Below are 14,419 nucleotides of genomic sequence, written 5' to 3' on the forward strand. Positions count from 1 at the left end.
CCACCTCTGGGCTGTAGATAACAGAAGTTTCCAAGAGGGGGGCGTCGTGCACCAACCGGGCCCCCACCCCCTGTCATGGGGGCCCGGCCAATGCCCGCCCCCCCGCTCGTAAACTTCTGCTATCTGCAGAGCCTCCCTACCTACCCCCTCTTCTTCTACTGATCTCCTCCACGTAATAGCGCGTAGCTGCGTAAGGAGAGGAGTCAAGTCCCAATTCATAACGCGGCGTAGGGCGTTCTCTGTGCCCACTGCCATTTTCTACAGCCTGGACCTCTGTGCTGGAACCGGGACAGGGACTGGACTGGATTGGAAGCCAGCAGCTCTTCTGACACAGTAAGTCCACACGTGGCGTAAATACTGCGGATTTTCTGCAATGTACTTCGTTGCAAAAAATCTGCAGCATAATACAGTAGCAGAGGAGTGCTCATCCACACGCTGCGTACATGATATGCGGACTTTCCGCACACAAATTGGCCTGTGGTGCGGTTTTATAAGCTGCAGCATGTCAATTCTGTTTGCGGAACTGCCGCGATTTTGTTGCAGATTTTCCCCTCTGAATTTAATGGGGATCGAAAAACCTGCAACAAACATTCAAGTTTTGTGACTTTTACAGCGGAATCGCAGCGATTACGCTGCAAAAATCGCACCTCCCGACTCCCGGCACCCCCGCCGATAAGCTGCTTTGAAGGAACAGCAACGCTCGTACGCCGCTGCTCGCCTACATTCCCCGCTTCTACTGTGAATCGTCGTTATGCTTGTAACAGGGGTTCACAGTATTACAGCCTTCTCCTATTCAAGTGCATACTGTAATACTGTGAACCCCTGCTACAAGCATAACCACGATTCACAATAGGAGCAAGGAATAAAGAAGCAGCTGATCGGCCCCGCTGATCCTTCAAAGCAGCTTATCGGCAGGGGTGCCAGGAGTTGGACTCCACCAATCAGATATTGATGGCCTATCCTTAGTATAGGCCATCAATTTCCTATGAATGGAGAGTTCAACGTGACCGGGTTACCAGTGGTCACATTGAAAGTAGGTCACTGACTAGTAATCGCTGTCACATGGCTAATACAGGAACTCTGTCACTTTAGGAGCCCCTGCGTTAGCTTTTTCTGGCGCATGGTGGCTCCTTAATGGGCCAGAATTATTAATAACTATTAATATTTGTGGCGCATCTCTAGGTCCTGTGCGCAACAATAGAAACTACAGTGCATTCACCTCTAATTTCTATTGGGGTGCAGGGCAGAAGACAGACGTCGCTGGAGGTGAGCAGGAGTATTTTATTTTTTATATTACTAACTTTATTTTTTTTGTTTTGCAGGTTCCACTGGACCGTTTGGACTCCGCCGTAGATTCGATGGACTACTGCGATGTTCTACGTTTTTGTTTTTTTTAATAAAATGGTGAAAGAGGGTTGGGTGGCGGAGTGTTTATTTCAATAAAAAAATATTTTCTTATGTCTCTGTGCATTTTTGATACTTTATTAGTGCTTTAGTAATGGCCGTTGTCTGTATGATGACGTCCACGTCCATTACTAAGGCGGGGCTTAGTGTTAGCCAGTAAGAAAGGCTGCAACTAACCCCCCGTTATTATCCCGGTACCCACCACCACCAGGGGTTTGGCGAAGAGCCGGGTACGATCCAGTAACCGACCATCTGCAGTGAAGGTCGGGCACTGGGGCAACCACAGGTTGGTGTTATTAGGCTGGGAAGGGCCAAAAAGCGTGGACCTTCCCACCCTGGTAATGCGCGGCTTCTTTATTGTATCTGGCTGGTTATAAAAATGGGGGGACCCCACCTCATTTAAAAAAAACAAAAAACAAAAACAAAACCTAATAAATAAATGACCCCCCCCCCATTTTCATAACCAGCCGCCCCAGTGTCCGACTGTCACTACAGATGCTCAGGTACTGGATCGTACGCCGGCTCATCCTGATACCCCTGGTGGTGGTGGGTATTTGGGTAATAACGGGGGGGTTAGCGTTAGCCTTTTTACTGGCTAACACTAAGCTCCGCCTTGGTAATGGACGTCGTCATACAGTCAACTGCCATTACTAAGGCGCTAATAATAAAGTATTAAAAAAACGCACAGAGGCATAAGAAAATATATTTTTTATTGAAATAAAAACGCCCCCACACAACCGTTTAAAAAAAACAAAAACGTAATATAAAAAATAAAATTATACTCAACTACCGCAGGCTTCTGATCCTGATCTCACGCTCACGACGTCAAAACCTTTCAGGCGCCATACACACGACCGTAAAAATCATCCGTAATTGCGGACCCATTTACTTCTATTGCCCACAGACCCCTTCCCGTTTATTTACGGGAAGGTGTCCAGGCCGTAGAAATGTACTGAAAAAGATAGGACATGTCCTATTTTTTGCTTTTTACGGTCCGTATTCCCATACTTTGTATGAGAGCATGGGCCGAAAACGCGTGTGGCTGTCCATGCCCGCAACCATGGGTACGGCCGTGTGCATGAGGCCTTAAATCAAATCAAAAGTTATTAGTTATGTATCACACAAAGAGCGTGATATGGTGCTGGACGGGGAACAGTTAATAGGCGGTGCCACGGGAGGGGTGGCCCAGACAATTTGGCTGGATGGGGCCCTGAAATTCCTGATGGTGGCCCTGCATGTAATATTGACTTTTTCTGTGCTCACTATTAAGACAAGTACACAGAAGGAAAACCCAGAGGCCTTCACTAGCCCTCCAACAGCCATGACAATGGATTGCCACCCTGCAAATTCGGCATGGGGGGGGTGATTGAAGGACGGAGAGAGCTCTCTCCCTTTAACTAACTGCTCAAGTGTCATGGTCACTATCGACCTGCAGCATCTGAGGGATTAAACGGCCCAGATCAAAATGACCTTCCATTCCGGCTATTGCAGGCGGGTGTTAGATGTATGAAACACCTGGCACACGCTGGGTATGGTGCGGGCTCCTGAGCCTGCACGATATTATGCCGGCGTTCATGTACAGTGGCTGTAGCCAAGTTGTTAATAGTTGACATTGTGCAACATATACACGACCATGGATATAACTTTGGTTACCAGAATGAAAACACCCACTGTTTACACTGCTGGCTGCATCCACGCAATATTCACAACAGCAATTCTGCTACTAAGCCTATTTATTTCATGCATTTTATTGTATTTTCCTCTATGTTTAGTGGAGCGTGGGGTATATTTGTGAGGTTTGACTCTTTTTATACATTACTTGCTGCAGAGCTCTCTTGATCTCATGGTTCCTCATACTGTATATGATGGGGTTAATAAAAGGCGTCAGCACCGTATACAACAAAGACTTCACTGTTTTCCCATAAAATGTGTCTTCCCCAACTGGAAATACATATGTTGTAATTTGAGTCCCGTAGAAGATGAAGATGGTGGTGAGATGCGCGCTGCAGGTCGAGAACGCTTTCCACCGTCCTGCCATAGATGAAATCTTTAGGATGGAGATGACAATACAGAAATAGGAGATGGTGACTAACACAAAGGGTATGAACATGAGGGAGATGCTAAATATGAAGTCTACCGTCCCTACCATAGAAGCGTCTGAGGAGACTATGGCCAAGATGGGGGCAAAGTCACAGAAGAAATGTTCAATGATATTGGATCCACAAAATCTTAATTGGAATAAAGATGCAACTTCAATGGGGAATAGGACAAAGCAAATGGCCCATGGCCAGAAGATAAAATGCAGACAAATCTTGTGGTTCATCAGAGCCACGTAGCGCAAAGGATGACAGATGGCCACATACCGGTCAAAGGCCATCACCGTAAGGATCAGGGATTGATTATAAGTGGAGATGCACAATACATAATACTGGATGAAACATCCGGTGATGGAAATGTACCCTCCTCCCATGAGTATAACATACAGCATGTTAGGCATAATATTGGTGGTAAACAAAAGGTCCGCCACAGAGAGATTTCGGAGAAATAGGTACATGGGCACATAGAGGTGGTGGCATGTTGATACCAATATAATAATGAAGACATTTCCAAGTAGAATCACAATGTACGTCAAGAGAAACAGAAAGAAAAGCAGGATCCGGAGGTTCTCTATGTTCTTAAACCCGAGCATGAAGAATTCTGTAATCATGGTCCCGTTACCTTCACACATTATTATAGAAGAACCAGTCAACCTGTAATACAACCCAAGGATAGGTTCACCTTCGCAAATAATCTCCATAAAAATCTTCTACTGATTCTGTGTCTACAGCTTCTATGAAGACCTATGTGTCTCTATGGCTACAGACTACAAACATATCCTGTGTAGTCTGATCCTGTTACGCTCCCTTCCATCTGTCCCCTACTTCTCCCTAACCTACCAAATGTACAATATATAATTTAAATAGTTTCATATAGAATGAGAATCTGAGGAATGGCTTTAATCTACCACTAAATCTCAGTCTAAGCCCAGCAGATGCTATAAATATGGAAACACTGAATCTAATAGTAGTAGAAATAATAACAATGTTAATAATAGTAGTATTGGTAATAAGAGTAGTAATAAAAACAATGGTAATAGTAGCTGTAGTATCATTTTTATATTTATTATTTCTGCTACTATTATCATTACTATTGTTATTACTACTACTATTACCATTGTTGTTATTATTACCAATGGTAATAATAGTAGCAGTAATAACAATCGTTTTAATAATAGTAGTGGAAGTAATAGCAATAGAAATGATGATGATGATAATAGTAGTAGTCATAATAATAATAATAATAATAATAATAATACCAATTGTAATATTAGTAGAAGTAGAAATAATAATGGTAATAATGATGAAGTAATGACAATAGTAATGGTAATAATAATAATAATAATAATAATAATAAAAACAATGGTAGTAGCAGCAGAAGTAATAATAGTAGAAGTAATGAGAATAGTAATGATAATAATAGTAGCAGTGGAAAAAATAATCTTAATAGTAATAATAATAATGATAATAATAATAATAGCAGTAGAAATAATAATGATAAGAATAATAATAGTAGTAGAAGTAATGATGAGAATTGTAGTAGTAGTAATAATAACAATGGTAATAATAGTAGAAGTAGAAATAATAATGGTAGTATTAGTAGTAGAAGTAATGACAATAGTAATGGTAATAATAATAGTAGTAATAATAAGGGCAGGTTCAGACGTGGCGAATTGCAGTGGAATTCTCCAGCGGCCGTTTTTTACATTTGTTTCAATACATTTTTAGGCAAGTTAGTTCAGACGTTGCTGAAAACTCAGTTGCGGACCATAGGCGGCGGTGCGGAATTTTCCCTCCACAGCATGCACGGTCTGTTGCGGAGGAGAAGCGGAATTTCACTGCGGATTTCAGCCTTTGCAATGCAAAAACTGAAATCTGTGGCAAGTCCGCTGTGATATCTGCAACGTGTGAATTACCTGTCAAATATGCAAATGTTGGTGCAGATTCATTGCGTAATTGCCCCAAATCTGCACCAACATTTGCAGCGGAAAAACTCAGCCACGTCTGAACGTGCCCTTACAGGAGTGTGCGCGTTCTCGCTCTCCTCTCTCCAGCTCTTGCTGTGGCACTGTCCATATCTGATTGGACAGCATCACAGTCATAGTAACACGCCCTCTGCCATTACACACCCCATTGACAGTTCAGGGGGTTATTTAAATATTGGGTGCCAAATATAACGGCACTGATATCTAAATAACGGAGGAGGGTAGGGAAAAAATGTAAAGTGCCCCAGGGTTTGTGCAGCCCTCCCCATTACACGCTGCACATGTATGGGGAGATGAAAGAAATCCTTGCACCTGCCGCAGAAACTACCACATTCAGATGAATGTAACTGAATTTCAGTCGCAGAAAATTGTTGCAACAAAATCTGCCGCGTGTGACGACCGCCTAATTGCAATAGTAATGATAACAACAATATATAATAGTAATAATAATAATAATTGTAATAATAGTAGAAGTATTAACAATAGTAGTATTAATAAAAGTAGTAGAAGTAATAACAATGGAAATAGTAGTAGAAGTAATAACAATAGTACTAATAAAAGTAGTAGAAGTAATAATAATAATAATAATAATAATAGTAATAGTAATTATAATAAAAGTAGTAATAATAACAATGGTAAAAATAGTAGTAGAAATAATAATTGTAGTAGTACAAGTAATAACAATAGTAACACTAATAGTAAAAATAACAGTAATGATAGTAGAAGTTATAACTAAAACCTCTTTACCTCGGTCTACGACTCTGTTCACACTGCCATTGAAAAAGGATAAACACAATGGAACACGACGGACTTTATTGCAAGTTAAAGAAGAACTCCCACAACATTATTTTCTTCTCTGGCCCGTTGGAAAGACACTATGTACATTGTGGTGAAGGTAAATAGTGGTGAAGGTGAGACGCTGTGGTAGTTGTGGAGTCCTATTGCTGGTCACATGACACAGATGAGGACCAGAAGGAAGGGGATAACACAAATACAGCCACCGATAGGAAAATTACCTTCACCACAATTTACATAATGTGCCGTTCTAATGGGCCAGAGGTGGAAAAATTTTGTGGGAGTCCCTCTTTAATGGGGTCCATCAGGCGGGCGCCGGTGGTATGTTATATGACGTATCTGGCAGAGTGTTGTGACGCAAATGTGAACAAAGCCTAAGTCAAGCAGATTCTATAAATATGGAAACATGCAGCTATAGACAGAAGAGACACAGTACATCTGCCCCATTGTTATAATAAGAAGTGGACCCAATACTACAATAAACACCTTGTTGGCGCGATCTTCGAGAGAAAGCTCGAACAGATTATATATTTTTATTTTCTCAGAAGAAAAGCAACGCGTTTCAAGGTACAAGAGACCCCTTCATCAGACTGGGACATTTCTTGTCTAGCATAGTCAGCAGGATGGGTGGGTTGTTCTATCCCCTTGATGCAGTAATAAAGTCCTAGTCCATGATCCTCCAAATGGGAGAATTTAATATTTATCCATGATGATAAGGTAACGTCTCGACTCTACCTACAGAGTACAGACTATGTAACCGGTGGCGTAGCAGCAGAGCCGAAGCCTTGCCTGTTGATGATGGGTGAATAATAAATCCTCATTGACTTTCCTTGGATATCGTGTGATCCAACAATGACTGATATAAAAGTAAGAATTAAAGGGGTTTTCCCATCAGAGACATTTATGACATATCCACAGGATATGTCATAAATGTCAGATAGATGCGGGTCCCACCTCTGGGAACTGCACCAATGTTTAGAACGGGGCCCCTTAACCCTGTTCTACCGCTCTGCGCTGTGGCTGAAGCGTGTGATTTCCGAGTTAGTTGCGAGTAGCAGTTACGGAAGCAGCGTAGCATGTGAGCTATGCTGTTTCTGTACCTACCATTCAGTTCAGGTGGGAACCGCATCTATCTAACATTTATGACATATCCTGTGGATATGTCATAAATGTCTCTGATGGGAAAACCCCTTTAAGGACCTTTTACACCAGCCAATTTTGTCCGTAACAACGAGAGCCAATCAATGACACAGCTCGTTATTCGGCGCTCATTTGCTCTTTTTACAAGGAGCTATGATCAGTAATGTACGGGGACGAGCGATCATTACTACTATTGCTCGTCCCCATGCATTGCCATCATGTCAGCAGCACATTTCCCTGTTTACACCGGGGGATGTGCTGCCGACCACGATAATATTTTGTGCGGCATACACGATACGATCAGTCGATAAAAAAGCGTTTGCTCGTTCTTCGGCTGATCGTTGCCCTGTTTATAACGGCCAATTATATTCATATAAACGCTCATTTGCCCAATCATTGGCCTGTGGAAAAGGACCTTTAGGAAGAAGAACCTGCAGTGAGTAAGTGTAGGGACCAATGTACCACGTTGTGTAGTAATGTTATATGCACAGATACCTGCATTAATACATTGATTCCCTCTGCATTTGTTTATTTTGCCCCCCAATTTTAAATAATTGAAGTGGAGACTTTAATAGTTGGCAGATTTACTACATACTAGATTTCATGCCACCCGAAAATGAGTAAAAATGCAAAAAATTTCTAATCTTTATTACCAAGAGTGGGTAACAATATTAGCAACAATAATAATACTAATATTAGTAGTAGTAGAAAAAAAAACAATAGTAATAGTGTGGTAATAATAGTATTAATAAAGATAGTAGTAGTAAACATAAGAATAACAATTGCAATAATAATAGTCAAAATAATAACTAGTAATAATAGTAGCATTAAAAACTGATAATGGTAATAATAGGAGTAGTAGAAACAACAACAATGGCAATAGCAGAAGTAATAAGAGTAATAATAGTAGCAAAAATAATATAATAATAATCTTTATATAGCGCCAACATATTCCGCAGCACTTTACAACTCAGAGGGAACATGTACAGACAATATCAGGCATTACAGAGTGACATAGAAATAGAGAGGAAATAGGGGTGGCAATAAATGTAAAAATTGCTTGTTCAGTACAATGGCCCGGCTATCTTTTATACACATGGGGTAGTTCACATAAAGCTGCATGAGCCGCTCACCAGCCAGTGTCTGTGTATGACATTGGGGTGCAAGGAGTCTGGGGGATACTGTTAAATAAAGGGATCAGGTTCTGAGGACCAATGTGAATGGGAAAGGGGTGTAAAGAAAAGGGGTCAGATTAGGGACTGTAATAGTCCTGTCTAAAAAAATTTGTTTTCAGGGTATGAATAAAACTGTGAAGGTTGAACATGAATCTGATTTCCGGGGTAGCACATTCCAGAGGACTGGTGCAGCACGAGAAAAGTCTCGGAGACGGGAGTGGGAGGTTTGGATTATGGAGAAGTTAATTTTAGATCATTGTCACAATCTAGAGCGCGAGTAGGGTGGTAGACAGAGAAGAGGAGGAGATGTAAGGAGGTGCAGCACTGGGGAGAGCTTTAGGGGCCAGAGTGATAAGCTTGAATTGAATTCTAATGGAAATCGGCGACTAGTGCTAAGACAGGCACAGCGGTGAGGCATTGGTGTAGCGGTTGGTCAGAAAGATCAGCCTGACTGCTACATTAAGGATAGATTGGAGAGGGCAGAGTGTAGTAAGAGGAAGAAGAATTAGAAATGAGTTACAGCAGTCAATACGAGTGTAATGGTGGGGGGGGGTAGGGAAACGGACAGGTGAGCCCTAATCTACCCGCCACTCTGTCCCTGCCTACTTGCAACGACCCGCCCTAGGCGACGGGGTACAACTGGGCGGCGGTCCCTGCGCTCAGTAAGTGCATGACAAACACGACAAACAAACAAGGGAATACAAGCAAGGGAAATGGGCAGTTGCTCGCGGAAACACCGTGAGCAACAGAGTAGTGAACGAGCCGAGTCAAGCCAGGAGAGTGCGAGGTACAAAGCGAAAAGCAGAAGAGTAGTCGGTAAGCCGGGGTCTGTATGGAGCAGGATCAAAAAGTAGCAGGAGCTGTAGCTGGGCCAGGAAACCTCAAGGAAAGAATTCACAAGCACAGATGGACAGGAAGAGCAGGCTTAAATAGACCGAGGGCGGGAGCTAGCTGAGTCTGGCCAGGTTGCGATAGGCTCTCCCACTCCTAAGCCTGCCAGCCTGAGTGGAGGAAGCTGGTGTCTGTCTCAGGGATGTACACTCAGGTGTTGACTGATTAATTCTGGGAATTAACCCCGAAGCAGTGCCTGGCAGATCCTTTACAGTACCCCCCCTTTTATGAGGGGCCACCGGACCCTTTCTAAGTGGACCTGGCTTACTGGGGAAACGCAGGTGGAACCTCCTGACCAATACCCCAGCGTGAACATCCCGGGCGGGTACCCAAGTCCTCTCCTCGGGCCCGTATCCTCTCCAATGGACCAGGTACTGGAGGGAGCCTTGGACCATCTTGCTGTCCACGATCCTGGCCACCTCAAATTCCACCCCCTCAGGGGTGAGGACGGGAACAGGAGGTTTCCTCGAGGGGGCCAAGGACGGGGAGCAGCGTTTCAGGAGGGAGGCATGAAACACGTTGTGTATACGAAAAGACGGGGGTAACTCCAGCCGGAAAGAGACAGGACTGAGGACCTCAATGACCTTATACGGCCCAATAAACCGGGGAGCAAACTTTTTGGACGGAACCTTGAGACGCAAGTTCCTGGATGACAACCACACCAGATCCCCGACCACAAACAGGGGGTTAGCAGAACGTCTTCTATCGGCCTGAGCCTTCTGTATGCTCTGGGACGCCTCTAGGTTCTTCTGAACCTGGGCCCAGACTGCGCACAGATCCCGATGAACGACCTCCACCTCGGGATTGTTGGAACAACCAGGTGAAACGGAGGAGAACCGTGGATTAAACCCAAAATTACAGAAAAAGGGAGAGACCCCTGACGAGTTACTGACCCGGTTATTAAGGGAAAATTCGGCGAGGGGAATGAAAGAAACCCAATCAAATTGACAGTCAGAGACAAAACATCTTAAGTATTGTTCTAGAGACTGATTAGTCCTCTCCGTTTGGCCATTGGTTTCAGGATGGAAAGCAGAGGAGAAGGACAGATCAATCCCCAACTTATTACAGAAGGCTCTCCAAAACAATGAAACAAATTGTACCCCCCTGTCAGAAACAATATTGACGGGGACCCCATGGAGACGCAGGATGTGTTTGATAAACAAGGTAGCCAACGTCTTGGCGTTGGGTAGTTTCTTGAGGGGCACAAAGTGGCACATTTTACTGAAGCGGTCTACCACCACCCACACCACCGACTTGCCTTGGGATGGAGGCAAATCGGTGATAAAATCCATGGAGATATGTGTCCAAGGTCTCTGGGGAATGGGCAACGAACGCAGTAAGCCCGCTGGTCGGGACCTGGGAGTCTTGGACCTGGCACAAACCTCACAGGCGGCGACGTAGGCCTTAACGTCTTTAGGCAAACCAGGCCACCAATAATTTCTGGTAATGAGGTGTTTGGTACCCAGGATGCCTGGATGGCCAGATAGTGCGGAGTCGTGATTTTCCCTAAGTACCCTTAGCCGGAATTGCAGGGGAACAAACAGCTTGTTCTCAGGAAGGTTCCCAGGAGCTGAACCTTGATCAGCAGCAATTTCAGAGACTAAATCGGACTCGATAGAGGAAATGACTATACCTGGAGGCAAAATACAAACAGGATCTTCCTCCGAAGGAGGGCTGGCCATGAAGCTACGCGACAGTGCATCCGCCTTAATATTTTTAGACCCGGCCCTATAGGTAACCAAAAAATTGAATCTGGTAAAAAACAACGCCCATCGAGCTTGTCTCGGGTTTAGCCTCCGGGCAGATTCTAGGAAAACCAGATTCTTGTGGTCGGTAAGGACCGTTACCTGGTGCCTAGCCCCCTCCAGGAAGTGGCGCCACTCTTCAAATGCCCATTTAATGGCTAAAAGTTCGCGGTTGCCAATATCATAGTTACACTCCGTGGGCGAAAACTTCCTAGAAAAGTAAGCACAGGGGCGGAGATGGGTGAGGGAGCTGGTACCCTGGGACAAGACGGCCCCCACTCCCACCTCGGACGCGTCAACCTCCACAATAAATGGCTCCCTTTGGTTGGGCTGAACCAGCACCGGGGCCGAGATAAAGCACTTCTTGAGGGTCTCAAAAGCCTGGACGGCCTCAGGGGGCCAATGGAGGACATCAGCACCCTTGCGAGTGAGGTCCGTAAGAGGCTTAGCGACGACCGAGAAGTTAGCAATAAATCTCCTGTAATAGTTAGCGAACCCCAAAAAACACTGTAGCGCTTTCAGGGAGGCAGGTTGGACCCATTCAGCCACAGCCTGAACCTTGGCAGGGTCCATGCGGAATTCATGAGGAGTGAGGATTTGACCTAAAAATGGTATCTCCTGTACCCCAAATACACATTTTTCGATTTTGGCAAACAGTTTGTTTTCTCGAAGGACCTGGAGCACTTTCCTGACATGCTCTATGTGGGAGGACCAGTCCCTGGAAAACACCAATATGTCATCAAGGTACACTACAAGAAATATCCCCAGGTAATTTCTCAAAATCTCATTTATGAAGTTCTGGAAGACCGCAGGGGCATTGCACAACCCAAAGGGCATGACGAGGTATTCGAAATGGCCTTCGGGCGTGTTAAACGCAGTCTTCCACTCATCCCCCTCTTTGATGCGAATAAGGTTATACGCCCCCCGTAGATCCAATTTAGAGAACCATTGGGCCCCCTGAACCTGATTAAAGAGATCAGGAATCAAAGGAAGGGGATACTGGTTCCTTACCGTGACCTTATTCAGGCCACGGTAGTCAATGCATGGCCTAAGACCCCCATCCTTCTTCCCTACGAAGAAGAAGCCAGCACCTACCGGAGAAGAAGAGGGACGAATGTAACCCTTGGCCAGGGATTCCTGGATATACTCCCTCATGGCTTCACGTTCGGGACAAGAAAGGTTAAATATCCTACCCTTAGGAAGCTTAGCTCCTGGTACCAATTCGATAGCGCAATCGTATTCTCTATGAGGCGGTAATACTTCGGAGGCCTCTTTAGAGAAAACATCAGCGAAGTCCTGAACAAACTCGGGTAGCGTATTCACCTCCTTAGGGGGAGAAATAGAATTAACAGAAAAACATGACGTACAACATTCATTACCCCATTTGGTTAGCTCCCCAGTATTCCAGTCAAACGTAGGATTATGCAACTGCAACCAGGGAAGACCTAGAACCAAATCGTACGATAATCCCTGCATCAATAGTACAGAGCATTGCTCCAAATGCATGGAGCCAACAAGGAGTTCAAAAACAGGGGTATGCTGTGTAAAATAACCATTAGCAAGAGGAGTGGAGTCGATACCCACTACCGGAACAGGTTTAGGCAAATCAATCAGAGGCATAGCGAGAGACATAGCAAATTCCACAGACATGATATTAGTAGAGGACCCTGAATCCACGAAGGCACTGCCGGTAGCAGACCTACCACCAAAAGAGACCTGAAAGGGAAGCAATATCTTAGTACGTTTCATATTTACGGGAAATACCTGTGCGCCCAAGTGACCTCCCCGATGATCACTTAGACGCGGGAGCTCTCTGACAGCATTCTTACGCTTGGGACAGTTGTTTACTTGATGCTTGACATCCCCACAGTAGAAGCAGAGACCATTCTTCCTGCGGAATTCTCTACGTTGTTGAGGGGACACGGAGGCCCCGAGTTGCATAGGTATTTCTGAGTCTTTAGGGGAGAAACGAAGCAACGGGACTTCGGGAGGCATCATGGGGGAGTCGGAGGAAAAAACACATAAACGTTCACGTTGTCGTTCCCTGAGACGTCGGTCAAGTCGTACCACTAAAGCCATAACCTGGTCTAAGGAGTCAGAAGAGGGATAACTAACTAGCAGGTCTTTCAGGGCATTCGACAGACCCAACCTAAACTGGCACCTTAAGGCAGGGTCATTCCACCGAGAAGCTACGCACCACTTCCTAAAGTCAGAGCAATACTCCTCAACAGGTCTCTTACCCTGACGTAAGGTCACCAGCTGACTCTCGGCAAAGGCAGTTCTGTCGGTCTCGTCATAAATAAGTCCGAGGGCAGAAAAGAAACAATCAACGGAGGAAAGTTCAGGGGCGCCAGGAGCCAAGGAGAAGGCCCACTCTTGGGGCCCTTCCTGGAGCCGGGACATAATTATACCCACCCGCTGGCTCTCAGAACCTGAGGAGTGAGGCTTTAAGCGAAAGTAAAGCCTACAACTCTCCCGAAAGGAGAGAAAAGCCCTCCGGTCACCTGAGAACCGGTCGGGCAACTTGAGGTGGGGTTCAAGGGGTGCGGTGAGGGGAACTACCAAGGTAGCATCAGGCTGGTTGACCCTCTGAGCCAGGGCCTGGACCTGTAGGGAGAGACCCTGCATTTGCTGAGCCAGGGTTTCACGGGGTTCCATAATGGTGTCAGGGACCAGGGTAGACTAGGTATAGGGCTTGTGAATTTGTAATGGTGGGGGGGGGGTAGGGAAACGGACAGGTGAGCCCAAATCTACCCGCCACTCTGTCCCTGCCTACTTGCAACGACCCGCCCTAGGCGACGGGGTACAACTGGGCGGCGGTCCCTGCGCTCAGTAAGTGCATGACAAACACGACAAACAAACAAGGGAATACAAGCAAGGGAAATGGGCAGTTGCTCGCGGAAACACCGTGAGCAACAGAGTAGTGAACGAGCCGAGTCAAGCCAGGAGAGTGCGAGGTACAAAGCGAAAAGCAGAAGAGTAGTCGGTAAGCCGGGGTCTGTATGGAGCAGGATCAAAAAGTAGCAGGAGCTGTAGCTGGGCCAGGAAACCTCAAGGAAAGAATTCACAAGCACAGATGGACAGGAAGAGCAGGCTTAAATAGACCGAGGGCGGGAGCTAGCTGAGTCTGGCCAGGTTGCGATAGGCTCTCCCACTCCTAAGCCTGCCAGCCTGAGTGGAGGAAGCTG

At 45.3% G+C, this 14,419-nt stretch overlaps 1 protein-coding gene across 1 annotated transcript; it reads right to left on the bottom strand.

Annotated features, from left to right (window-relative positions):
* Positions 1 to 3,172: 3,172 nt before the first annotated feature.
* On the bottom strand, positions 3,173 to 4,111 carry LOC142658962 (olfactory receptor 10A3-like). The gene has a single exon (XM_075834567.1). The coding sequence runs from the start codon at positions 4,109 to 4,111 to the stop codon at positions 3,173 to 3,175; it is 939 nt and encodes a 312-aa protein (XP_075690682.1).
* Positions 4,112 to 14,419: the final 10,308 nt, after the last annotated feature.

The sequence above is a fragment of the Rhinoderma darwinii genome, chromosome 8 (assembly GCF_050947455.1).
Source record: "Rhinoderma darwinii isolate aRhiDar2 chromosome 8, aRhiDar2.hap1, whole genome shotgun sequence".
In the NCBI taxonomy this organism is placed as follows: Eukaryota; Metazoa; Chordata; class Amphibia; order Anura; family Rhinodermatidae; genus Rhinoderma; species Rhinoderma darwinii.

What these genes read in the sequence shown, in the direction of transcription:
- LOC142658962 (XM_075834567.1), bottom strand. Translation starts at nt 4,111, where the DNA reads ATGATTACAGAATTCTTCATGCTCGGGTTTAAGAACATAGAGAACCTC.